The sequence below is a fragment of the Panulirus ornatus genome, chromosome 59 (genome assembly GCF_036320965.1).
Source record: "Panulirus ornatus isolate Po-2019 chromosome 59, ASM3632096v1, whole genome shotgun sequence".
In the NCBI taxonomy this organism is placed as follows: domain Eukaryota; kingdom Metazoa; phylum Arthropoda; class Malacostraca; order Decapoda; family Palinuridae; genus Panulirus; species Panulirus ornatus.
The window spans coordinates 24245384-24273057 of NC_092282.1; the positions used below are offsets into that span (position 1 = coordinate 24245384).

At 40.7% G+C, this 27674-nt stretch overlaps 1 protein-coding gene across 7 annotated transcripts in view; it reads right to left on the minus strand.

The window, feature by feature from the left end:
* Positions 1–821: 821 nt before the first annotated feature.
* Positions 822–27674, minus strand: part of Pka-C1 (Protein kinase, cAMP-dependent, catalytic subunit 1) — a 184799-nt gene continuing 157946 nt past the window's right edge. For 4 of the 7 annotated variants that reach the window (XM_071696499.1, XM_071696500.1, XM_071696496.1 and 1 more), the window contains exon 9: positions 11856–11994. Coding sequence is in view for 3 of the 7 variants with exons in the window: in XM_071696501.1 (XP_071552602.1) it covers positions 11869–11994 (126 nt within the window). In the remaining 4 variants the exon portion in view is untranslated. Of the gene's footprint in view, positions 11995–27674 lie in introns of all 7 variants that reach the window. The other 3 variants (XM_071696501.1, XM_071696502.1, XM_071696498.1) reach the window with 1 other exon arrangement.

Sequence of the window (27674 nt, forward strand, 5' to 3'; positions counted from 1 at the left end):
AGTTGATTACCTTATCAATTTCTCATCTTTACGGGACCTTAGAGTTGAATGTGGTCTCTAAGGTTCTTGAGAAAGGAATTGATTACCTTATACACTGTGAAAAGAAATGTACTTGAGGGGCATCGTAGTTTCAGGAAATGATGCCAAGTGTTACAAAACAAACTTGGTTATCTAGGAATTATTTGTATATAGACAGCCAGAAAGGAACTAATTATGAAGCAGGATTACCAGGTATGGAAACTCCTTTAATGAATAGATTATCAAGAGTGGAAAAAAAACAAGGAATTTCTGTAAAAGCTACGGAAATTTTCATTCTGGGTTGAGTATTTGTACCAGAGATCCTAATGAGCAGCACCTGTGCTCATTCAAATCGTAAATAAACAAAATTAGGATTGTAGTACAATCCATGTGTGTGTGCAATTACACCATGTACGTACTGAAGAGGAATTTCATCGATTCCCACGTAAGAAAGGAAAGCATGGGGTTATTTTCATGCATAAACCATATAATAGCAGAGAAATGAAATTGGCTGATAATGTGTCTTTGGTCCACCAATTGATGCATTGTTATGCAGTTCAAAAAAATTCTGTAGTGAAGTACTAAATTTCGCTAAAATAGTCTGCCAAAATAACTAGTGCATTTTAGCTAATACATCTGAAACTTTTCTAATAGGGCCAAATTCAAAGATTGAGAAAATGCAAGCATTCAATTTATGGACAAAAAAATTTAAGGGCTACAATGCAGGATTTTGCAGTTTACTTTGGTTAATATTAGTCCATCTCGAGAAGTAATAAAAACAAGGTTTTTAATAAAATACCCAGTCTTAGTACATGTTTCATTTATTAACGTCTTATTCAAAATTGGCAACTACAAATCACAAAATATGAACTCAATGCAATCGGACTATGAACACTGAACATAGATTAAATACTCAATTGGGATATAGTCTGATTTAAGCTTCCTGTACAAGGTCCCACCACAGTTTCCATACAAACATATTCCCAAGGGCACATACACACACATACATACTAATGCACGTTAGAGATTAAGAAAAATAGATACTAGCAGTTCTGAGATGTATATCATATATATAGTAACAATCATTAGGGGATGATGAATCAATGCTAAAATCACACATCATACAGCAATTAGCCCTTCACAAGAAGATATTTCTGTGGCTTCCTTAGGGGACCCTGCATAGGTCGCTTGTTTTGGGAGCTGAGGAATTCATACGGTCAACATCTCAACATCAAGGAACCCACTAACGCACGTCAGCCTGTTTTGTTTTCCCCACTCAAAAATCATAATTATCACCACTACCTTAAAACTTCAGCAATCACCACTCGCTCTCACCGCAGCTAGCAGAGGCTTACTTGGGCAAATGTGAATTTTATGACGTGTCGGAACCTCCATGGTGTAGTGGAACGCTTTACTTTAAGGTAATTCTCACCCCTTTAGAACAAATCTAAAGTAAATAGAAGCATAAAATATGTTCACAAACTGGTTAAAATTTCCCAATATATGCACGTCCACATCTGCAGTGTGACTGACGTTGAGCTTCAAACAGTTCTGCAAGTGATTCGGAATACAGATATCAAAGTTAACAGGAAACAAAATTCACACGCCCATGTTAACTCTGGCTCAGTGTGCGGAATGTATGTAATGCATCAGTCTGTGTGACTGCTCAAGTTACAAATTTTAAATGTACTGCTGCACTGAAGACTGAATTCATTATAGCATCTAAGAAACAATGTTTTCATAAAGTTACAGAAAACATTTCATGGAAAAAAAAATCTTTAGACAATGTCTTTGTACAATCCATGAAAATTCAATTTTCATCAAAATGTCAGAATTACTGAGAATAATGCTGGAGAGAGAAGGCATAAAATATGCCTGCCATTTCAGAGGTGCATGTCCTAAGGACACACTTGCCAGTACAAGCTGCAAGAAGTTATTTTCAAAAAATCTACCAACAGATAAAATAAATTGAGCTTTTAAATACACAAATGGGTTCAAATTTCAGCATTAAAAATTATCTGAGAAACATACAATCAATATGACCTAAGATAAACCCTGCCAACTGAGAGGCTTATTATTTTTCTTCCACTTGATGCCAATACAGCAGCAATGTGATGACTAACTGTCTTAAACAACTTTATGTTTGCTATGGAAACAACCTTGTTTGTGCTTACATGTTTCAAATGACAATTATGTTCTTGAGTATTAATCATGAATTTCAATTCAATCAATATGCTTTACATTTATATTTTTCCAAATACCCTAAAGCTTACAAATAAATACTGACTGCTCTTTTCTAAACTTGAGTAATGTACAAGCGAACTGAGAAATATCAGGACCTCTACTTAAGGGTTGGTAGCTTTGATTATTTTCAATTACATATTCATTATTCCCTAATAGTAAGTAGGTGAACATGGTTGACAACTCACAAACTTAACAGTTTAAAATAATGACACTCCAAGCATCTACAAAGTAACAAACACAACCACAAGCCTGACGAGCCATGAAAAACAAAGGTGAAATTTGATGTTTTCCTAATACTATTTACATCTGGTTTTGAGATAAAGGGTTGACTTTATTTAAAACATTCTAAATCAAATCTTTCACTTCTACTTTACTGGGTGTGTGAATTCCTATATCACTCTGATCTTGACATTATTGAATAATGGCATGGCTATTTCCATAATATTCCAGATACTGGGAACATGATGTATTACAAGCGTTCAAAAGACATGAAAGTAGTTTTAATTCATTCACAGCCAAAGCATTCATCATTAGTTTATAATTAGCAATGATCTGACAGGTGAAAGTTATGACCTTCAAAAATACTGGTGGAAAAAGTCAACTGATATGTGTGAGTTCACAGATGACAAGTTTTGATGAGCAAGTCTTAAAAGAAATTATAGGGTTTGTTGTATGCATTATTTTAAGATACTGTTCATAAAAAGAAATAAGAAATAGAGCACAAAAGATATTTTCAGCATAATGACATGCAATTTTACTCAACACAATACAAGCTTAAGTAATGAGTAAGTGGTAAGGGAGACTGATAAATGGTAGTTTTCAAACACATCATGTGGATCATACCACCATGAAACAATGCATACTACATTCAACCTGCTGCAAAAAGGTCACCTCCACTGTGTGAAATTTTAATAACGTAATGCTACTGCAGGGATTGCTGAGGCGTAATCCTTCACCTCCAACAGTATCTGCATGCATTCAATAACATCAAATCCTATTCTCATTCCATTAGGAAATGGCTGCACAACTTCCACACTGGCCTATAAACTGGGACTGAAGGAGGAGGAGGATGTGAAGGAAACAGTACAGCCACCTGAGATTCACTCATTTTGGAACACAGATACTCTGCTCTCCCCATCATGGGAGTTTGAAAATTTTGTGAACATTACAAGGTATGTGTATTTTTGTTAACAATTATATTTACTGATCTGTGATCATTAGTGTACTTACTGCAATGTAACAACCTAATTTCACTAAGTTTGTTAATACACTGCCTTGAAGGAAAGTAATCCTTTAGTTTGTACATAGACAGTCAACTAACAATGCATGCAATCATTTATCTATATATATGTATATATATATCCCTGGGATAGGGGATTAAGAATACTTCCCACGTATTCCCTGCGTGTCGTAGAAGGCGACTAAAAGGGGAGGGAGCGCGGGGGCTGGAAGTCCTCCCCTCTCATTTTTTTTTTTTTTTATTTTCCAAAAGAAGGAACAGAGGGGGCCAGGTGAGGATATTCCAAAAAAGGCCCAGTCCTCTGTTCTTAACGCTACCTCGGGAAATGGCGAATAGTTTAAAAGAAAAGAAAGAATATATATATATATATATTTTTTTTCATACTATTTGCCATTTCCCGTGTTAGCGAGGTAGTGTATATATATATATATCACATATATATATATATATACATATATATATACACACACGTCCGTGGGGACAAGAGAGAAAGAATACCTCCCATGTATTCCCTGTGGGGGACTAAAAATCCTCCCCTCCCATTTATAATTTTCCAAAAGAAGGCTCACTCCTCTGTTCTTAACGTTACCTCACTAATGCAGGATAAGGGTAATATGTATGAATATATATATTTCATGTAAGGCGGGGTGGCAATGGGAATGAGTGAAGGTAGCAAGTATGAATTATGTACATGTGTATGTATGTATATGTCTGTATGTATATATATGTATATGTTGAAAGGTATAGGTATGTGTATGTATATACATATGTATATGGGTGGTTTGGGCCATTCTTTCATCTGTTTCCGTGCGCTACCTCACTAACGCAGGAGACTGCAAGAGTATAATAGGATATATATATATATATATATATATATATTATCCCTGGGGATAGGGGAGAAAGAATACTTCCCACATATTCCCTGCGTGTCGTAGAAGGCGACTAAAAGGGAAGGGAGCGGGGGGCTGGGAATCCTTCCCTCTTGTTTTTAGTTTTCCTAATGAAGGAACAGAGGAGGGGACCAAGTGAGGATATTCCCTCAAAGGCTCAGTCGTCTGTTCATAATGCTACCTTGCAAACATGGGAAATGGTGAATAGTATGAAAAAAAGAAAAAATTATATTTTTATTTATTTTGCTTTGTCGCTGTCTCCCGCGTTTGCAAGGTAGCGCAAGGAAACATACGAAAGAAATGGCCCAACCCACCCCCATACACATGTATATACATACACGTCCACACATGCAAATATACATGCCTATACATCTCAATGTACACATATATATACACACACAGACACATACATATATACCCATGCACACAATTCACACTGTCTGCCTTTATTCATTCCCATCGCCACCTCGCCACACATGGAATACCATCCCCCTCCCCCTCACGTGTCATGCAATAATGCCTGAAACCACAGCTCCCTTTCCACATCCAGGCCCCACAGAACTTTCCATGGTTTACCCCAAACGCTTCACATGCCCTGGTTCAATCCATTGACAGCACGTCGACCCCGGTATACCACGTCGTTCCAATTCACTCTATTCCTTGCACGCCTTTCACCCTCCTGCATGTTCAGGCCCCGATCACTCAAAATCTTTTTCACTCCATCTTTCCACCTCCAATTTGGTCTCCCACTTCTCCTCATTCCCTCCACCTCTGACACATATATCCTCTTGGTCAATCTTTCCTCACTCATTCTCTCCATGTGACCAAACCATTTCAAAACACCCTCTTCTGCTCTCTCAACCACACTCTTTATTTCCACACATCTCTCTTACCCTTACATTACTTACTCGATCAAACCACCTCACACCACATATTGTCCTCAAACATTTCATTTCCAGCACATCCACCCTCCTGCGCACAACTCTATCCATAGCCCACGCTTCGCAGCTATACAACATTGTTGGAACCACTATTCCTTCAAACAAACCCATTTTTGCTTTCCAAGATAATGTTCTCGACTTCCAAACATTCTTAAAGGCTTCCAGAATTTTCGCCCCCTCCCCCACCCTATGATTCACTTCCGCTTCCATGGTTCCATCCGCTGCCAAATCCACTCCCAGATATCAAAAACACTTCACTTCCTCCAGTTTTTCTCCATTCAAACTTACCTCCCAATTGACTTGTCCCTTAACCCTACTGTACCTAATAACCTTGCTTTCATTCACTTTTACTTTCAGCTTTCTACTTTCACACACTTTACCAAACTCAGTCACCAGCTTCTGCAGTTTCTCACCCGAATCAGCCACCAGTGCTGTATCATCAGTGAACAACAAATGACTCACTTCCCAAGCTCTCTCATCCACAACAGACTGCATACTTACCCCTCTTTCTAAAACTCTTACATTCACCTCCCTAACAACCCCATCCATAAACAAATTAAACAACCATGGAGACATCACACATCCCTGCCACAAACCAACAATCACTGAAAACCAATCACTTTCCTCTCTTCCTACACGTACACATGCCTTACATCCTCGATAAAGACTTTTCACTGCTTCTAACAACTTGCCTCCAACACCATATATATATATATATTTTTTTTGCTTTGTCGCTGTCTCCGCGTTTGCGAGGTAGCGCAAGGAAACAGACGAAAGAAATGGCCCAACCCACCCCCATACACATGTATATACATACGTCCACACACGCAAATATACATACCTACACAGCTTTCCACGGTTTACCCAAGACGCTTCACATGCCCTGATTCAATACACTGACAGCACGTCAACCCTGGTATACCACATCGATCCAATTCACTCTATTCCTTGCCCTCCTTTCACCCTCCTGCATGTTCAGGCCCTGATCACACAAAATCTTTTTCACTCCATCTTTCCACCTCCAATTTGGTCTCCCACTTCTCCTCGTTCCCTCCACCTCTGACACGTATATCCTCTTGGTCAATCTTTCCTCACTCATTCTCTCCATGTGCCCAAACCATTTCAAAACACCCTCTTCTGCTCTCTCAACCACGCTCTTTTTATTTCCACACATCTCTCTTACCCTTATGTTACTTACTCGATCAAACCACCTCACACCACACATTGTCCTCAAACATCTCATTTCCAGCACATCCATCCTCCTGCGCACAACTTTATCCATAGCCCATGCCTCGCAACCATACAACATTGTTGGAACCACCATTCCTTCAAACATACCCATTTTTGCTTTCCGAGATAATGTTCTCGACTTCCACACATTCTTAAAGGCTCCCAGAATTTTCGCCCCCTCCCCCACCCTATGATCCACTCCCAGATATCTAAAACACTTTACTTCCTCCAGTTTTTCTCCATTCAAACTTACCTCCCAATTGACTTGACCCTCAACCCTACTGTACCTAATAACCTTGCTCTTATTCACATTTACTCTTAACTTTCTTCTTTCACACACTTTACCAAACTCAGTCACCAGCTTCTGCAGTTTCTCACATGAATCAGCCACCAGCGCTGTATCATCAGCGAACAACAACTGACTCACTTCCCAAGCTCTCTCATCCCCAACAGACTTCATACTTGCCCCTCTTTCCAAAGCTCTTGCATTCACCTCCCTAACAACCCCATCCATAAACAAATTAAACAACCATGGAGACATCACACACCCCTGCCGCAAACTTACACTCACTGAGAACCAATCACTTTCCTCTCTTCCTACACGTACACATGCCCTACATCCTCGATAAAAACTTTTCACTGCTTCTAACAACTTGCCTCCCACACCATATATTCTTAATACCTTCCACAGAGCATCTCTATCCACTCTATCATATGCCTTCTCCAGATCCATAAATGCTACATACAAATCCATTTGCTTTTCTAAGTATTTCTCACATACATTCTTCAAAGCAAACACCTGATCCACACACCCCTACCACTTCTGAAACCACACTGCTCTTCCCCAATATATATATTATATATATATATATATATATATATATATATATATATATATATATATAATAAAGAGCTGTGGTTTCGGTCCATTATACATGACAGCTAAAGACTGAGTGTGAACGAATGTGGCCTTTGTTGTCTTTTCCTAGCACTACCTTGTGTACATACGGAAGGAGGGGGTTATTTTATGTGTGGCGGGGTGGCGACAGGAATGAATGAGGGCAGACAATATGAATTATGTACATGTGTATATATGTATGTGTGTGTATATATATATGTATACATTGAGATGTATGTATATTTGCGTGTGTGGACGTGTATGTATATACATGTGTATGTGGTTGGGTTGGGCCATTCTTTCGTCTGTTTCCTTGCGCTACCTCGCTAACGCGGGAGACAGCGACAAAACAAAATTAAACAAAATAACATACATATGCAGACATTACATACATACACACATACATATTCATACTTGCTTGCCTTCATCCACACCCTCCCAACCTGTTCAGTTTCAGTCTTGTTAGGTATACTTGGGAAAATGATCACACAAAGATGGAGTTTGGATGACACTGTCATCTAAACATTAGGAAAGCTACTGGACCATGCAGAGGCAGTGTAAAAAAGCTCCACTGCCAAGAAAGATGGGATTCGGCTGCTGAGCTTGTACAAGGCTAAGTGATAAAATTAGTGATGTTAAGTCCATTCACAAAGTACTAATTTGGCAAGGATATGCTAGATTTATAAAATATAATGATTACACACTGCTGATTTTCCTGTTTTCTTAAACCATTTCATGCTCTTACCATATTAAAATGAAAATTAGAGAAAAATAATTATCTACATTAAAATGAGCAGCAAAGGAAATATTAACAATGAAAATGAGTGATTACATGACACTGATAAATGTGTTCCCATAAGAACCAAGCTAATTAGGGAAAAAGAAAGCTATGCTAATGCCAGCCCATGAAAATCTTTAGTAAAACATTGAGCATGTAGATGACACCCCTTTTTTGCAATCATCCAATGGCAACGTAAATCAGTCTGCACCAGTTTAGTAATAGCTTTTCACAGACTGCTTCCCTTGTCCCTAAATGTTGGTAACCACCACTATATTTGAAATTAACACCTGTTTGCAATCATCTAGTACTGCAGTTACATAGATTTTATATGACTATATTACATTCATGCTTAGAAAATCTTTAATATTTCTAAATAAAATTTTTAATGTCACTAATGTGACTATCAAATATTCAGTATTGAAGGACATGAAGAGAAGATGCACAAAGCTTGAGGCTTCATGGTCCAAGAAAATATATGAAAACTCTTGATCCATAGTTTCAAAATATAAGCTATAGCAAGGGTCCTAATATTTTTTTTTCGCTTGCACACAGAATATGTTCATAATACCTGCACAGGACCAGGTATCAATAGCTTAAACTAGCTAGCAACATAATTCTGAGGAAGAGTTGCTACTCTAACATAATTTTTTTGGAAATGATGAATTACTTAATCACAGTAAATTCTTAGGCCATTTAAAATGTTATTTCTATTATTGGTAGGGTTAATATCTTACTATTTATACTTTAGCTGGGGTGCATACAGTCACTAACTGATGGTAACATCTACTCCCTATACCAGTCTTCATTAATAAGATGACAGAGCTCTGTCTAGGCCAGTTTAGTGTGGGAAATTAATAGTTTAACTCTTCAAAAGAGCAATACCAAACACTGTGTATTAGTGGATAAAACAATCAGAAGATACTGCTAATGTGGGTTACTGTTCCAACAATTAGTTTGTATTACTCATTACTGAGTTGGAGTTGTTAATTCCCAGCTGTTGCTTAGAGAATAACCTTTTAATACATGTAAAGAAAATCTAACAAGAATTCCACTTAAATGTCGCTGGTTTTCAAAAATCTATGATTCTGCAGTTCCATGAAAGAAAAAAATTCTTCCAACTACACACACCAGCAGACATGGTTGATTAGGGAGACTCAAATCATACTTACTTGAATAACTGAGCATAACTGCTAAAACACACCTTCACAGTATAAAAAAGGAACTGATTCTGTTGTCATCCATGCTTGTCCCACACAGAATTCATTTGATAGAAGTAACTCTGGCAAAAATCAGTACAAAGAAAAGCCCGGCATAAAAAGTTGATAGAACATTAACACATCAAAAACTTACCCCATTGAGCAGTTTTACTTCTCAACATACAAAAAAATACAAAATGGCCATACTCCCATGGTAAATACCATTCATATGAAACTGTGTATACAATGGCTGTTTCCATTATCCATTCTATACAGTGACTTCTCAAATTCCAGTTTACACAAAATTACTGAATGTAAAGTCAAAACTGTACAAATATAGTAACTTCTCTATTCCATACTTATTAGAAAAAAAAATCTTTAGGCTGGCACTGCACTAAAGTTTCACTACCAGTCAGACACTGCCCTTGCTAACAGAAGTGACAATCCAACACAAATTCTTGTAAAAAAGTTTCTATACGATGGCCAATGCACAACTCAAATCATCTCAGCACAAGAGATGCTTAGGTCAGCTGGGTAATTATGATGCCACCTATGATCTGAGTTTATATATACATCAAGACAGAAAACCTTGGAGCTGCATATTCTTGTAACATTGCAAAGTACAATGAAATAGGGCATCTTTCATCAAAATATTGCACTATAAAGAAATCAGACGCTCTTAGCAAAATTCTTCAATAAAAATTCTCTAAGGTTAGTGTGATACGTAAACTGAGCGCCAGAACATAACAATAGTAATCATATTCATGATAATAAGACTCTAAAATGCAGGAAAATAGACAGGTAATATTATTTTTTACAATGTGCCTTAAGACTCACAGAGTCATACAGTATTATATAGCTTGAGACTTCACAAGGAGGAAGAGAAGAAAAATATTTGCTCTCAGAATTAGGCAATTAATAACCATTCATTCCCACAGGCAGTTAAAAGAAAAGATTAGTTCACAAAATCTTATTTTTACATGCCTAACTAGTTTTCATTTTGAAATGGATGAAAAGAAGCCATCACATATCATTCAAATTTATCACATCAATGTGAATCGCATAGAAACACTAATCAAACATATACGTATTCTACAACTTTGCACACATGGACATATTTTTTATGTTATTAACTTTGATACATACCTACATACATGCAACTTGGGGAAATCTAGCCATCTGTCATTCTTGTATTAAATCATAAAAACTCTGTTGAACCCATATAAGTGTACTATGTAATCTACAAAGTGTGTGATGAGTCGGCTGCATTTTGGCATAGTTAATATGGGGCATCGACCATGCGTAGTAAATAAAGCTGCAGTCGATTATGATGACGGCCAATAGGGAGACTCCAGGAGACCGACGGAGGAGTTAGCCTGGGATGAAGACTTGCCCCTTGTTCTAACAGGTGCTCCTTCACGATTATTAAATCTCTGCAATACTTAAGATCAAGGATATGTTTTGATTTCAAGAATTTTGCAGGAATGTCCAATGCCGTATCTGCAAATACGAGATCATTTTGTCACTCCAAATAGCCTCTGCTCCCACTTCCTTCATGGACATCCAAGTCCAGTCCAGTTACTCTTGCTCTTACCACATATACAAATCACCTTGAACTAAAATCAGACCTTTCTTTCTAACTTAGTCAAAGATGACAGAACTTTCTATGCAGATCAGTAATTATTCAGCTTCCTTATACCTCCATTCCGCCAATTTGTCTCCTGTATAGTGGTGTTCTTCCCAACATGTCCGTCAACCCCCACTCACCACATGACTAGGTTAGCTCCCAGACCCCAAGTGGCTGGCTGGCTAGCAGCGGCACACCTCTTCATGCACGCCACCTTATTTGCTAAAAATGGCACTTGCTCCCACCACCACAACTTACGCCATTCACTTACTCCACTATCGCTTGACAGCCTCTGTCTGGCATGTTCCTGAGGTGGCATTTTTCTACACAAAGGCAAATTTATCTCTAATGTTACTTGATGTCAACTTGTTCCATACTTCAATCAAATGATGTTTATCAGAAGTCTGAGGTGTTTCTCCCTTGACAGCTACATTAATATGGAATTATTTATTAAAATCCATCAAGCTGAATTCAAGTGACACTAAAGATGACCATCCTCAGTGGCACCTTTAACCACACCACCATACTGCTCCTTGGCACTCATGCCATCACAGCCTTGGCTCTGGCACTGTCTGCACATGTGTGAGCTACCAAGTAAACAGCAGCATCTCCCACAACTAAGCTCCTGCTGCATTTGCTTAGCCCACTGCTTGCCTGAGGCATGACTGCATGCCACACATAATTGTGTGCACACAGCCTTATGTATACAACAACGCACATGCACTGGGGTCTCTGGAGGGGAGTACTAAACTTGTACACAGACACAGAGAGTCAGCTTAGCCTCTAGACACTGCAAAAGGCCTCTAGAACTCGGCAAACTCCTTGGCACATTTTTCTGTGGAGGATATACGAAGGGCCTCCTCCTCATAGTCGTCAAAGTTGCTGGTATCTCCAGGCCCTTTGCACTTGGGAATAAATGGTGCTTCAACCTAAAATTGAGAAGTATTTGTCAAAATGCAGTAATGGTAAATATACAACACAAAATAAAAATATACGACAAAATAATTTAGAATAAGATATTCATTTCTAAAATTATGCTACGTAAAAAATTCATGATAGGGGATAAAAACAACTTTTTTTTTCAGTGCATGATATAGGAAGTGACTAAAAAAGAGGCTGCAAACCTTATCTTCCTTGTACTTTAATTTCTGAAGTTGCAACAGAAGTAGCCAATCAAAAAGTGGGATGTGTGGATGTAACAAGGATGTGAATGGAGATAAAGGTAGCACGTATGTTTGAGAAGAGGAACCTGGTATGTTCTAGCTCTTAGTGAAACTAAGCTCAAAAGGACTGCAAATGTCCTAGGGGTATGGAACTGAACTCCAAACAGATGGAAAATGTGTCAGCAATTTTGATGCAAGGTATGATTTGAACTTTAATGGGTGATGTGGCAACAATGGGAGTAAGTGAAGCGTATGGGGAATCCTGTGTGAATGAAAACAATGAACAGCTTGTGGAATTGTGTGGTGAAGAAGGACTGGTGATTGGGAATACTTTACTTTACACTTTGTTGCTGTCTCCCACGTTAGTGAGGTTGCGCAAAGAAACAGGCGAAAGAATGGCCCATCCGACCCGCATACACATGTATATACATACATGTCCACACACGCACATATATATACCTATACATCTCAACGTATACATGTATATATACATTTTTTTTTTTCATACTATTCGCCATTTCCCAAGGTAGTGTTAAGAACAGAGGACTGGACCTTTCATAGAATATCCTCACCTGGCCCCCTTCTCTGCTCCTTCTTTTGGAAAAAAAAAAAAAAAAGAGAGGGGAGGATTTCCAGCCCACTGCTCCCTTCCCTTTTAGTCGCCTTCTATATATATATATATATATATATATATATATATATATATTTATTATTTCATACTATTCGCCATTTCCAGCGTTTGCGAGGTAGCGTTAAGAACAGAGGACTGGGCCTTAGAGTGAAAATCCTCACCTGGCCCCCTTCTCTGTTCCTTCTTTTGGAAAATTAAAAAAGAAAAAAAAAAAAATGAAAGGGGAGGATTTCCTGCCACCCGCTCCCTCCCCTTTTAGTCGCCTTCTACGACACGCAGGGAATACGTGGGAAGTATTCTTTCTCCCCTATCCCCAGGGATATATATATATATATATATATATATATATATATATATTTTTTGCTTTGTCGCTGTCTCCCGCGTTTGCGAGGTAGCGCAAGGAAACAGACGAAAGAAATGGCCCAACCCACCCCCATACACATGTATATACATACGTCCACACACGCAAATATACATACCTACACAGCTTTCCATGGTTTACCCCAGACGCTTCACATGCCTTGATTCAATCCATTGACAGCACATCAACCCTGGTATACCACATCGCTCCAATTCACTCTATTCCTTGCCCTCCTTTCACCCTCCTGCATGTTCAGGCCCCGATCACACAAAATCTTTTTCACTCCAACTTTCCACCTCCAATTTGGTCTCCCTCTTCTCCTCGTTCCCTCCACCTCCGACACATATATCCTCTTGGTCAATCTTTCCTCACTCATTCTCTCCATGTGCCCAAACTATTTCAAAACACCCTCTTCTGCTCTCTCAACCACGCTCTTTTTATTTCCACACATCTCTCTTACCCTTACGTTACTTACTCGATCAAACCACCTCACACCACACATTGTCCTCAAACATCTCATTTCCAGCACATCCATCCTCCTGCGCACAACTCTATCCATAGCCCACGCCTCGCAACCATACAACATTGTTGGAACCACTATTCCTTCAAGCATACCCATTTTTGCTTTCCGAGATAATGTTCTCGACTTCCACACATTCTTCAAGGCTCCCAGAATTTTCGCCCCCTCCCCCACCCTATGATCCACTTCCGCTTCTATGGTTCCATCCGCTGCCAGATCCTCTCCCAGATATCTAAAACACTTCACTTCCTCCAGTTTTTCTCCATTCAAACTCACCTCCCAATTGACTTGACCCTCAACCCTACTATATATATATATATATATATATATATATATATATATATATATATATATATATATATATATATATATTTCTTTTTCTTTCAAACTATACGCCATTTCCCGCGTTAGCGAGGTAGCGTTAAGAACAGAGGACTGGGCCTTTGAGGGAATATCCTCACCTGACCCCCTTCTCTGTTCCTACTTTTGGAAAATTAAAATATATATATATATATATATATATATATATATATATATATATATATATTTTTTTTGCTTTGTCGCTGTCTCCCGCGTTTGCAAGGTAGCGCAAGGAAACAGACGAAAGAAATGGCTCAACCCACCCCCATACACATGTATATACATACGTCCACACACGCAAATATACATACCTACACAGCTTTCCATGGTTTACCCCAGACGCTTCACATGCCTTGATTCAATCCACTGACAGCACGTCGACCCCGGTATACCACATCGCTCCAATTCACTCAATTCCTTGCCCTCCTTTCACCCTCCTGCATGTTCAGGCCCCGATCACACAAAATCTTTTTCACTCCATCTTTCCACCTCCAATTTGGTCTCCCTCTTCTCCTCGTTCCCTCCACCTCCGACACATATATTCTCTTGGTCAATCTTTCCTCACTCATTCTCTCCATGTGCCCAAACCATTTCAAAACACCCTCTTCTGCTCTCTCAACCATGCTCTTTTTATTTCCACACATCTCTCTTACCCTTACGTTACTTACTCGATCAAACCACCTCACACCACATATTGTCCTCAAACATCTCATTTCCAGCACATCCATCCTCCTGCGCACAACTCTATCCATAGCCCACGTCTCGCAACCATACAACATTGTTGGAACCACTATTCCTTCAAACATACCCATTTTTGCTTTCCGAGATAATGTTCTCGACTTCCACACATTCTTAAAGGCTCCCAGAATTTTCGCCCCCTCCCCCACCCTATGATCCACTTCCGCTTCCATGGTTCCATCCGCTGCCAGATCCACTCCCAGATATCTAAAACACTTCACTTCCTCCAGTTTTTCTCCATTCAAACTCACCTCCCAATTGACTTGACCCTCAACCCTACTGTACCTAATAACCTTGCTCTTATTCACATTTACTCTTAACTTTCTTCTTTCACACACTTTACCAAACTCAGTCACCAGCTTCTGCAGTTTCTCACATGAATCAGCCACCAGTGCTGTATCATCAGCGAACAACAACTGACTCACTTCCCAAGCTCTCTCATCCCCAACAGACTTCATACTTGCCCCTCTTTCCAAAACTCTTGCATTCACCTCCCTAACAACCCCATCCATAAACAAATTAAACAACCATGGAGACATCACACACCCCTGCCGCAAACCTACATTCACTGAGAACCAATCACTTTCCTCTCTTTCTACACGTACACATGCCTTACATCCTCAATAAAAACTTTTCACTGCTTCTAACAACTTGCCTCCCACACCATATATTCTTAATACCTTCCACAGAGCATCTCTATCAACTCTATCATATACCTTCTCCAGATCCATAAATGCTACATACAAATCCATTTGCTTTTCTAAGTATTTCTCACATACATTCTTCAAAGCAAACACCTGATCCACACATCCTCTACCACTTCTGAAACCACACTGCTCTTCCCCAATCTGATGCTCTGTACATGCCTTCACCCTCTCAATCAATACCCTCCCATATAATTTACCAGGAATACTCAACAAACTTATACCTCTGTAATTTGAGCACTCACTCTTATCCCCTTTGCCTTTGTACAATGGCAGTATGCACGCATTCCGCCAATCCTCAGGCACCTCACCATGAGTCATACATACATTAAATAACCTTACCAACCAGTCAACAATACAGTCACCCCCTTTTTTAATAAATTCCACTGCAATACCATCCAAACCTGCTGCCTTGCCGGCTTTCATCTTCCGCAAAGCTTTTACTACCTCTTCTCTGTTTACCAAATCATTTTCCCTAACCCTCTCACTTTGCACACCACCTCGACCAAAACACCCTATATCTGCCACTCTATCATCCAACAAACCTTCAAAATACTCACTCCATCTCCTTCTCACATCACCACTACTTGTTATCATCTCCCCATTTGCGCCCTTCACTGAAGTTCCCATTTGCTCCCTTGTCTTACGCACTTTATTTACCTCCTTCCAGAACATCTTTTTATTCTCCCTAAAATTCAATGATACTCTCTCACCCCAACTCTCATTTGCCCTCTTTTTCACCTCTTGCACCTTTCTCTTGACCTCCTGTCTCTTTCTTTTATACATCTCCCACTCAATTGCATTTTTTCCTTGCAAAAATCGTCCAAATGCCTCTCTCTTCTCTTCCACTAATAATCTTATTTCTTCATCCCACCACTCACTACCCTTTCTAATCAACCCACCTCCCACTCTTCCCATGCCACAAGCATCTTTTGCACAATCCATCACTGATTCCCTAAATACATCCCATTCCTCCCCCACTCCCCTTACTTCCATTGTTCTCACCTTTTTCCATTCTGTACTCAGTCTCTCCTGGTATTTCCTCACACAAGTCTCCTTCCCAAGCTCACTTACTCTCACCACCCTCTTCACCCCAACATTCACTCTTCTTTTCTGAAAACCCATACAAATCTTCTCCTTAGCCTCCACAAGATAATGATCAGACATCCCTCCAGTTGCACCTCTCAGCACATTAACATCCAAAAGTCTCTCTTTCGCACCTTCATAGAACATACAAACCTCCAACAGCCAGGATCGAACCCGGGACCCCTGTGCAAGAGACAGGCATGCTAACCGCTAGGCTATGGGACTGTATAATAGGAAACAACTATTCGAAATACTAAGTACCCGAATACCCTTCGTCTCACAATGGTGAGCAACGGGGTCTATATTAGTTATTTCCGAACAGACGCACATAGCCAGCTGATAGCGTTTTACCGAACCTAACTGTTCTATGAAGGTGCGCGTTCATATGCACTTTATTCGTATTCATATACCTCCACGTTGTACAGTTAGGGTCTATATTGGTTATTTCCGAACAGACTCACATAGCCAGCTGATAGCGTTTTACCGAACCTAACTGTTCTATGAAGGTGCGCGCTCATATGCACTTTATTCGTATTCATATACCTCCGCATTGTACAGTTAGGTTTGGTAAAACGCTATCAGCTGGCTATGTGCGTCTGTTCGGAAATAACCAATATAGACCCCGTTGCTCACCATTGTGAGATGAAGGGTATTCGGGTATTAAGAATATATGGTGTGGGAGGCAAGTTGTTAGAAGCAGTGAAAAGTTTTTATCGAGGATGTAAGGCATGTGTACGTGTAGGAAGAGAGGAAAGTGATTGGTTCTCAGTGAATGTAGGTTTGCGGCAGGGGTGTGTGATGTCTCCATGGTTGTTTAATTTGTTTATGGATGGGGTTGTAAAGGAGGTAAATGCAAGAGTCCTGGAAAGAGGGGCAAGTATGAAGTCTGTTGGGGATGAGAGAGCTTGGGAAGTGAGTCAATTGTTGTTCGCTGATGATACAGCGCTGGTGGCTGATTCATGTGAGAAACTGCAGAAGCTGGTGACTGAGTTTGGTAAAGTGTGTGGAAGAAGAAAGTTGAGAGTAAATGTGAATAAGAGCAAGGTTATTAGGTACAGTAGGGGTGAGGGTCAAGTCAATTGGGAGGTGAGTTTGAATGGAGAAAAACTGGAGGAAGTGAAGTGTTTTAGATATCTGGGAGTGGATCTGTCAGCGGATGGAACCATGGAAGCGGAAGTGGATCATAGGGTGGGGGAGGGGGCGAAAATTTTGGGAGCCTTGAAAAATGTGTGGAAGTCGAGAACATTATCTCGGAAAGCAAAAATGGGTATGTTTGAGGGAATAGTGGTTCCAACAATGCTGTATGGTTGCGAGGCGTGGGCTATGGATAGAGATGTGCGCAGGAGGATGGATGTGCTGGAAATGAGATGTTTGAGGACAATGTGTGGTGTGAGGTGGTTTGATCGAGTAAGTAACGTAAGGGTAAGAGAGATGTGTGGAAATAAAAAGAGCGTGGTTGAGAGAGCAGAAGAGGGTGTTTTGAAATGGTTTGGGCACATGGAGAGAATGAGTGAGGAGAGATTGACCAAGAGGATATATGTGTCGGAGGTGGAGGGAACGAGGAGAAGAGGGAGACCAAATTGGAGGTGGAAAGATGGAGTGAAAAAGATTTTGTGTGATCGGGGCCTGAACATGCAGGAGGGTGAAAGGAGGGCAAGAAATAGAGTGAATTGGAGTCATGTGGTATACAGGGGTTGACGTGCTGTCAGTGGATTGAAGCAAAGCATGTGAAGCGGCTGGGGTAAACCATGGAAAGCTGTGTAGGTATGTATATTTGCGTGTGTGGACGTGTGTATGTACATGTGTATGGGGGGGGGGGGGGGCCATTTCTTTCGTCTGTTTCCTTGCGCTACCTCGCAAACGCGGGAGACAGCGACAAAGTATAAAAAAAAAAAAAAAAAAAAATATATATATATATATATATATATATATATATATATATATAGGTTCGGTAAAACGCTGTGGTTTCGGTGCATTATTACATGACAGCTAGAGACTGAGTGTGAACAAATGGGGCCTTTGGTGTTTTTCCTAGCGCTACCTCGCACACATGAGGGGGGAGGGGGTTGTTATTCCATGTGTGGCGAGGTGGCGATGGGAACAAATAAAGGCAGACAGTATGAATTATGTACATGTGTATATATGTATATGTCTGTGTGTGTATATATATGTGTACATTGAGATGTATAGGTATGTATATTGTGCATGTGTGGACATGTATGTATATACATGTGTATGTGGGCGGGTTGGGCCATTCTTTCGTCTGTTTCCTTGCGCTACCTCGCTAACACAGGAGACTGCGATAAAGCAAAATAAATAGAAATAAAATATATATATATATATATATATATATTATCCCTGGGGATAGGGGAGAAAGAATACTTCCCACGTATTCCCTGCGTGTCGTAGAAGGTGACTAAAAGGGAAGGGAGCGGGGGGGCTGGAAATCCTCCCCTCTCATTTTTTAATTTTCCAAAAGAAGGAACAGAGAAGGGAGCCAAGTGAGGATATTACCTCAAAGGCTCAGTCTTCTGTTCTTAACGCTACCTCGCTAACGCGGGAAATGGCGAATAGTATGAAAAAAAAAAAGATTATCCCTGGGGATAGGGGAGAAAGAATACTTCCCAAGTATTCCCTGCATGTCGTAGAAGGCGACTAAAAGGGAAGGGAGCGGGGGCTGGAAATCTTCCCCTCATTTTTTTTTTTAATTTTTCCAAAGGAAGGAACAGAGAAGGGGGCTGGGTGAAGATGTTTCCTCAGAGGTCCAGTCCTCTGTTATTAACGCTACCTCGCTGAGGCGGGAAATGGCGAATAGTATGAAAAAAAGAAAGAGATATATATATATATATATATATTAATATGCTGAGAGGGGCAACTGGAGGGATGTCTGATCATTATCTTGTGGAGGTGAAGGTGAAGACTTGTAGAGGTTTTCAGAAAAGAAGAGAGAATGGTGGGGTGAAGAGAGTGGTGAGAATAAGTGAGCTTGGGAAGGAGACTTGTGTGTGGAAGTACCAGGAGAGACTGAGTACAGAATGGAAAAAGGTGAGAATAAAGGACGTAAGGTGAGTGGGGGAGGAATAGGCTGTATTTAGGGAAGAGGTGATGGCTTGTCCAAAAGATACTTGTGGCATGAGAAGCGTGGGAGGTGGGCAGATTAGAAAGGGTAGTGAGTGGTGGGATGAAGAAGTACGATTATCAGTGAAAGAGAAGAGAGAGGCATTTGGATGATTTTTGCTGGGAAATAATGCAAATGACTGGGAGATGTATAAAATAAAGAGGCAGGAGGTCAAGAGAAAGGTGCAAGAGGTGAAAAAGAGGGCAAATGAGAGTTAGGGTGAAAGCGTCTCATTAAATTTTAGGGAGAATAAAAAGATATTTTGGAAGGAGGGAAATAAAGTGCGTAAGACAAGGGAACAAATGGGAACATCAGTGAAGGGGGCTAATGGGGAGGTGATAACAAGTAGTGGTGATGTGAGGAGATGGAGTGATTATGTTGAAGGTTTGTTGAATGTGTTTGATGATAGAGTGGCAAATATTGGGTGTTTTGGTTGAGGTGGTATGCAAAGTGAGAGGGTTAGGGAGAATGATTTGGTAGACAGAGAAGAGGTAGTAAGAGCTTTGCGGAAGATGAAAGCCAGCGGGTTTGGATGGTATTGCAGTGGAATTTATTAAAAAAGGGGGTGACTGTATTGTTGACTGGTTGGTAAGGTTATTTAATGTATGTATGACTCATGGTGAGGTGCCTGAGGATTGGCGGAATGCTTGCATAGTGCCATTGTACAAAGGCAAAGGGGATAAAAGTGAGTGCTCAAATTACAGAGGTATAAGTCTGTTGAGTTTTCCTGGTAAATTATATGGGAGGGTATTGATTGAGAGGGTGAAGGCATGTACAGAGCATCAGATTGGGGAAGAGCAGTGTGGTTTCAGAAGTGGTAGAGGATGTGTGGATCAGGTGTTTGCTTTGAAGAATGTATGTGAGAAATACCTAGAAAAGCAAATGGATTTGTTTGTAGCATTTATGGATCTGGAGAAGGCATATGATAAGAGTTGATAGAGATGCTCTGTGGAAGGTATTAAGAATATATGGTGTGGAAGGCAAGTTCTTAGAAGCAGTGAAAAGTTTTTATCAAGGATGTAAGGCATGTGTACGTGTAGGAAGAGAGGAAAGTGATTGGTTCTCAGTGAATGTAGGTTTGCGGCAGGGGTGTGTGATGTCTCCATGGTTGTTTAATTTGTTTATGGATGTGGTTGTTAGGGAGGTGAATGCAAGAGTGGTGACTGAGTTTGGTAAAGTGTGTGAAAGAAGAAAGCTGAGAGTAAATGTGAATAAGAGTACGGTTATTAGGTACAGTAGGGTTGAGGGACAAGTCAATTGGGAGGTAAGTTTGAATGGAGAAAAACTGGAGGAAGTGAAGTGTTTTAGATAACTGGGAGTGGATTTGGCAGCAAATGGAACCATAGAAGCAGAAGTGAATCGTAGGGTGGGGGAGGGGGCGAACGTTTTGGGAACATTGAAGAATGTGTGGAAGTCAAGAACAATATCTCGGAAAGCAAAAATGGGTATGTTTGAAGGAATTGTAGTTCCAACAATGTTATATGGTTGCGAGGCGTGGGCTACGGATAGAGTTGTGCGCAGGAAGGTGGATGTGCTGGAAATGAGATGTTTGAGGACAATATGTGGTGTGATGTGAGGTGGTTTGATCGAGTAAGTAATGAAAGGGTAAGAGAGATGTGAGGTAATAAAAAGAGTGTGGTTGAGAGAGCAGAAGAGGGTGTTTTGAAATGGTTTGGTCACACGGAGAGAATGAGTGAGGAAAGATTGACCAAGAGGATATATGTGTCAGAGGTGGAGGGAACGAGGAAAAGTGGGAGACCAAATTGGTGGGGGAAAGACGAAGTGAAAAAGATTTAGTGTGATCGGGGCCTGAACATGCAGGAGGGTGAAAGGCGTGCAAGGAATAGGGTGTATTGGGACGATGTGGTGTACCAGGGTCGATGTGCTGTCAATGGATTGAACCAGGGCATGTGAAGTGTCTGGGGTAAACAATGGAAAGTTCTGTTGGGCCTGGATGTGGAAAGGGAGCTGTGGTTTCGGTGCATTATTACATGAGAGCTAGAGATTAGAGTGTGAACGAATGGGGCCTTTGTTGTCTTTTCCTAGTGCTACCTCCTGCACATGAGGAGGGAGGGGGTTGTTATTTCATGTGTGTCAGGGTGGCGATGGGAATGAATAAAGGCAGACAGTATGAATTATGTACATGTGTATATATGTATAAGTCTGTGTGTGTATATATACGTATACATTGAGATGTATAGGTATGTATATTTGCGTGTGTGGACGTGTATGTGGATGGGTTGGGCCATGCTTTCGTCTGTTTCCTTGCGCTACCTCGCTAACATGGGAGGCAGCAACAAAGCAAAATAATATATATAGGTATATATATATATATATATCCCTGGGGATAGGGGAGAAAGAATACTTCCCACGTATTCCCTGCGTGTCGAAGAAGGCGACTAAAAGGGGAGGGAGTGGGGGACTGAAAATCCTCCCCTCTTTTTTTTTTTTTTAATTTTCCAAAAGAAGGAACAGAGGAGGGGGCCAGGTGAGGATATTCCCTCGGAGGCCCAGTCCTCTGTTCTTAATGCTACCTTGCTAATGCGGGAAATGGCGAATAGTTTGAAAGAAAAGAAAAAATATATATATATGTATTATTTTCATTTTTTTTATTTTGCTTTGTCGCTGTCTCCCACGTTTGCGGGTAGCACAAGGAAACAGACGAAAAAAATGGCCCAACCCACCCCCATATACAAGTATATACATACACGTCCACACACGCAAATATACATACCTATACATCTCAATGTACACATATATATACACACACAGACACATACATATATACCCATGCACAATTCACACTGTCTGCCTTTATTCATTCCCATCGCCACCTCGCCACACATGGAATACCATCCCCCTCCCCCCTCCTGTGTGCGAGGTAGCGATAGGAAAAGACAACAAAGGCCCCATTCGTTCACACTCAGTCTCTAGCTGTCATGCAATAATGCCCGAAACCACAGCTCCCTTTTCACATCCAGGCCCCACAGAACTTTCCATGGTTTACCCCAGACGCTTCACATGCCCTGATTCAATCCACTGACAGCACGTCAACCCCGGTATACCACATCGATCCAATTCACTCTATTCCTTGCCCGCCTTTCACCCTCCTGCATGTTCAGGCCCCGATCACTCAAAATCTTTTTCACTCCATCTTTCCACCTCCAATTTCGTCTCCCACTTCTCGTTCCCTCCACCTCCGACACATATATCCTCTTGGTCAATCTTTCCTCACTCATTCTCTACATGTGCCCAAAACATTTCAAAACACCCTCTTTTGCTCTCTCAACCACGCTCTTTTTATTTCCACACATCTCTCTTACCCTTATATTACTTACTCGATCAAACCACCTCACACCACACATTGTCCTCAAACATCTCATTTCCAGCACATCCACCCTCCCGCGCACAACTCTATCCATAGCCCACGCCTCGCAACCATACAACATTGTTGGAACCACTATTCCTTCAAACATATATATATATATATATATATATTTTTTTTTTTTTTTTTTTTTTTTTTATACTTTGTCGCTGTCTCCCGCGTTTGCGAGGTAGCGCAAGGAAACAGACGAAAGAAATGGCCCAACCCCCCCCCCATACACATGTATATACATACATCCACACACGCAAATATACATACCTACACAGCTTTCCATGGTTTACCCCAGACGCTTCACATGCCTTGATTCAATCCACTGACAGCACGTCAACCCCGGTATACCACATCGCTCCAATTCACTCTATTCCTTGCCCTCCTTTCACCCTCCTGCATGTTCAGGCCCCGATCACACAAAATCTTTTTCACTCCATCTTTCCACCTCCAATTTGGTCTCCCTCTTCTCCTCGTTCCCTCCACCTCCGACACATATATCCTCTTGGTCAATCTCTCCTCACTCATTCTCTCCATGTGCCCAAACCACTTCAAAACACCCTCTTCTGCTCTCTCAACCACGCTCTTTTTATTTCCACACATCTCTCTTACCCTTACGTTACTCACTCGATCAAACCACCTCACACCACACATTGTCCTCAAACATCTCATTTCCAGCACATCCATCCTCCTGCGCACAACTCTATCCATAGCCCACGCCTCGCAACCATACAACATTGTTGGAACCACTATTCCTTCAAACATACCCATTTTTGCTTTCCGAGATAATGTTCTCGACTTCCACACATTCTTCAAGGCCCCCAGAATTTTCACCCCCTCCCCCACCCTATGATCCACTTCCGCTTCCATGGTTCCATCCGCTGCCAGATCCACTCCCAGATATCTAAAACACTTCACTTCCTCCAGTTTTTCTCCATTCAAACTCACCTCCCAATTGACTTGACCCTCAACCCTACTGTACCTAATAACCTTGCTCTTATTCACATTTACTCTTAACTTTCTTCTTCCACACACTTTACCAAACTCAGTCACCAGCTTCTGCAGTTTCTCACATGAATCAGCCACCAGCGCTGTATCATCAGCGAACAACAACTGACCCACTTCCCAAGCTCTCTCATCCCCAACAGACTTCATACTTGCCCCTCTTTCCAAAACTCTTGCATTTACCTCCCTAACAACCCCATCCATAAACAAATTAAACAACCATGGAGACATCACACACCCCTGCCGCAAACCTACATTCACTGAGAACCAATCACTTTCCTCTCTTCCTACACGTACACATGCCTTACATCCTCGATAAAAACTTTTCACTGCTTCTAACAACTTTCCTCCCACACCATATATTCTTAATAACTTCCACAGAGCATCTCTATCAACTCTATCGTATGCCTTCTCCAGATCCATAAATGCTACATACAAATCCATTTGCTTTTCTAAGTATTTCTCACATACATTCTTCAAAGCAAACACCTGATCCACACATCCTCTACCACTTCTGAAACCACACTGCTCTTCCCCAATCTGATGCTCTGTACATGCCTTCACCCTCTCAATCAATACCCTCCCATATAATTTACCAGGAATACTCAACAAACTTATACCTCTGTAATTTGAGCACTCACTCTATATATATATATTTAATCCCTGGGGATGGGGGAGAAAGAATACTTCCCACGTATTCCCTGCATGTCGTAGAAGGCGACTAAAAGGGGACTGAGCGTGGGGCTGGAAATCCTCCCGTTTCTTTTTTAATTTTCCAAAAGAAGGAACAGAGAAGGGGGCCAGTTGAGGATATTCCCTCAAAGGCCCAGTCCTCTGTTCTAAACGCTACCTCGCAAACGCGGGAGACAGCGACAAAGCAAAATAAATAAAAAAAATATATTTATATATATATATATATATATATATATATATATATATATATATATATATATATATATTTATAATCCCTGGGGATAGGGGAGCAAGAATACTTCCCACGTATTCCCTGCGTGTCGTAGAAGGCGACTAAAAGAGGAGGGAGCGGGGGGCTGGAAATCCTCCCCTCTCGTTTTTTTTTTAATTTTCCAAAAGAAGGAACAGAGAATTGGGCCAGGTGAGGGTAGTCCCTCAAAGGCCCAGTCCTCTGTTCTTAACGCTACCTCGCTAATGCGGGAAATGGCGAATAGTTTGAATGAAAGATATATATTTATATATATATATATATATATATATATATATATATATATATATATATATATATATATATATAGAGGATGTGTGGATCAGGTGTTTGCTTTGAAGAATGTATGTGAGAAATACTTAGAAAAGCAAATGGATTTGTATGTAGCATTTATGGATCTGGAGAAGGCATATGATAGAGTTGATAGAGATGCTCTGTGGAAGGTATTAAGAATATATGGTGTGGGAGGAAAGTTGTTAGAAGCAGTGAAAAGTTTTTATCGAGGATGTAAGGCATGTGTACGTGTAGGAAGAGAGGAAAGTGATTGGTTCTCAGTGAATGTAGGTTTGCGGCAGGGGTGTGTAATGTCTCCATGGTTGTCTAATTTGTTTATGGATGGGGTTGTTAGGGAGGTAAATGCAAGAGTTTTGGAAAGAGGGGCAAGTATGAAGTCTGTTGGGGATGAGAGAGCTTGGGAAGTGAGTCAGTTGTTGTTCGCTGATGATACAGCGCTGGTGGCTGATTCATGTGAGAAACTGCAGAAGCTGGTGACTGAGTTTGGAAAAGTGTGTGGAAGAAGAAAGTTAAGAGTAAATGTGAATAAGAGCAAGGTTATTAGGTACAGTAGGGTTGAGGGTCAAGTCAATTGGGAGGTGAGTTTGAATGGAGAAAAACTGGAGGAAGTGAAGTGTTTTAGATATCTGGGAGTGGATCTGGCAGCGGATGGAACCATGGAAGCGGAAGTGGATCATAGGGTGGGGGAGGGGGCGAAAATCCTGGGGGCCTTGAAGAATGTGTGGAAGTCGAGAACATTATCTCGGAAAGCAAAAATGGGTATGTTTGAAGGAATAGTGGTTCCAACAACGTTGTATGGTTGCGAGGCGTGGGCTATGGATAGAGTTGTGCGCAGGAGGATGGATGTGCTGGAAATGAGATGTTTGAGGACAATGTGTGGTGTGAGGTGGTTTGATTGAGTGAGTAATGTAAGGGTAAGAGAGATGTGTGGAAATAAAATGAGCGTGGTTGAGAGAGTAGAAGAGGGTGTTTTGAAGTGGTTTGGGCACATGGAGAGGATGAGTGAGGAAAGATTGACCAAGAGGATATATGTGTCGGAGGTGGAGGGAACAAGGAGAAGAGGGAGACCAAATTGGAGGTGGAAAGATGGAGTGAAAAAGATTTTGTGTGATCGGGGCCTGAACATGCAGGAGGGTGAAAGGAGGGCAAGGAATAGAGTGAATTGGAGCGATGTGGTATACCGGGGTTGACGTGCTGTCAGTGGATTGAAGCAAGGCATGTGAAGCGTCTGGGGTAAACCATGGAAAGCTGTGTAGGTATGTATATTTGCGTGTGTGGACGTATGTATATACATGTGTATGGGGGGGGGGTTGGGCCATTTCTTTCGTCTGTTTCCTTGCGCTACCTCGCAAACGCGGGAGACAGCGACAAAGTATAATAAATAAATAAATAATATATATATATATATATATATATATATATATATATATATATATATATATATATATATATATATATATATATTTTTTCACACTATTCGCCATTTCCCGCATTAGCGAGGTAGCGCTGAGAACAGAGGACTGGGCCCTTGAGGGAATATCCTCACCTGGCCGCCTTCTCTGTTCCTTCTTTTGGAAAATTAAAAAGAAAAAAAAACACGAGGGGAGGATTTCCAGCCCCCTGCTCCCTCCCCTTTTAGTCGCCTTGTACGACACGCAGGGAATACGTGGGAAGTATTCTTTCTCCCCTATCCCCAGGGATAATATATATATATATATTTTTTATATTTATCATACTTTGTCGCTATCTCCCGCGTTAGCGAGGTAGCGTAAGGAAACAGACGAAAGAATGGCCCAACCCACCTACATACACATGTATATACATACACGTCCACACACACTTATATACATACCTATACATTTCAATATATATATATATATATATATATATATATATATATCTTTCTTTTAAACTATTCGCCATTTCCCGCGTTAGCGAGGTAGCGCTAAGAACAGAGGACTGGGCCTTTTTTGGAATATCCTCAACTGGCCCCCTCTGTTCCTTCTTTTGGAAAATTTAAAAAAAAAAAAAAACGAGAGGGGAGGATTTCCAGCCCCCCGCTCCCTCCCCTTTTAGTCGCCTTCTACGACACGCAGGGAATACGTGGGAAGTATTCTTAATCCCCTATCCCCAGGGATAATATATATATATATATATATATATATATATATATATATATATATATATATATATATATATATATATATATATATATATTTTTTTGCTTTGTCGCTGTCTCCCGCGTTTGCGAGGTAATGCAAGGAAACAGACGAAAGAAATGGCCCAACCCACCCC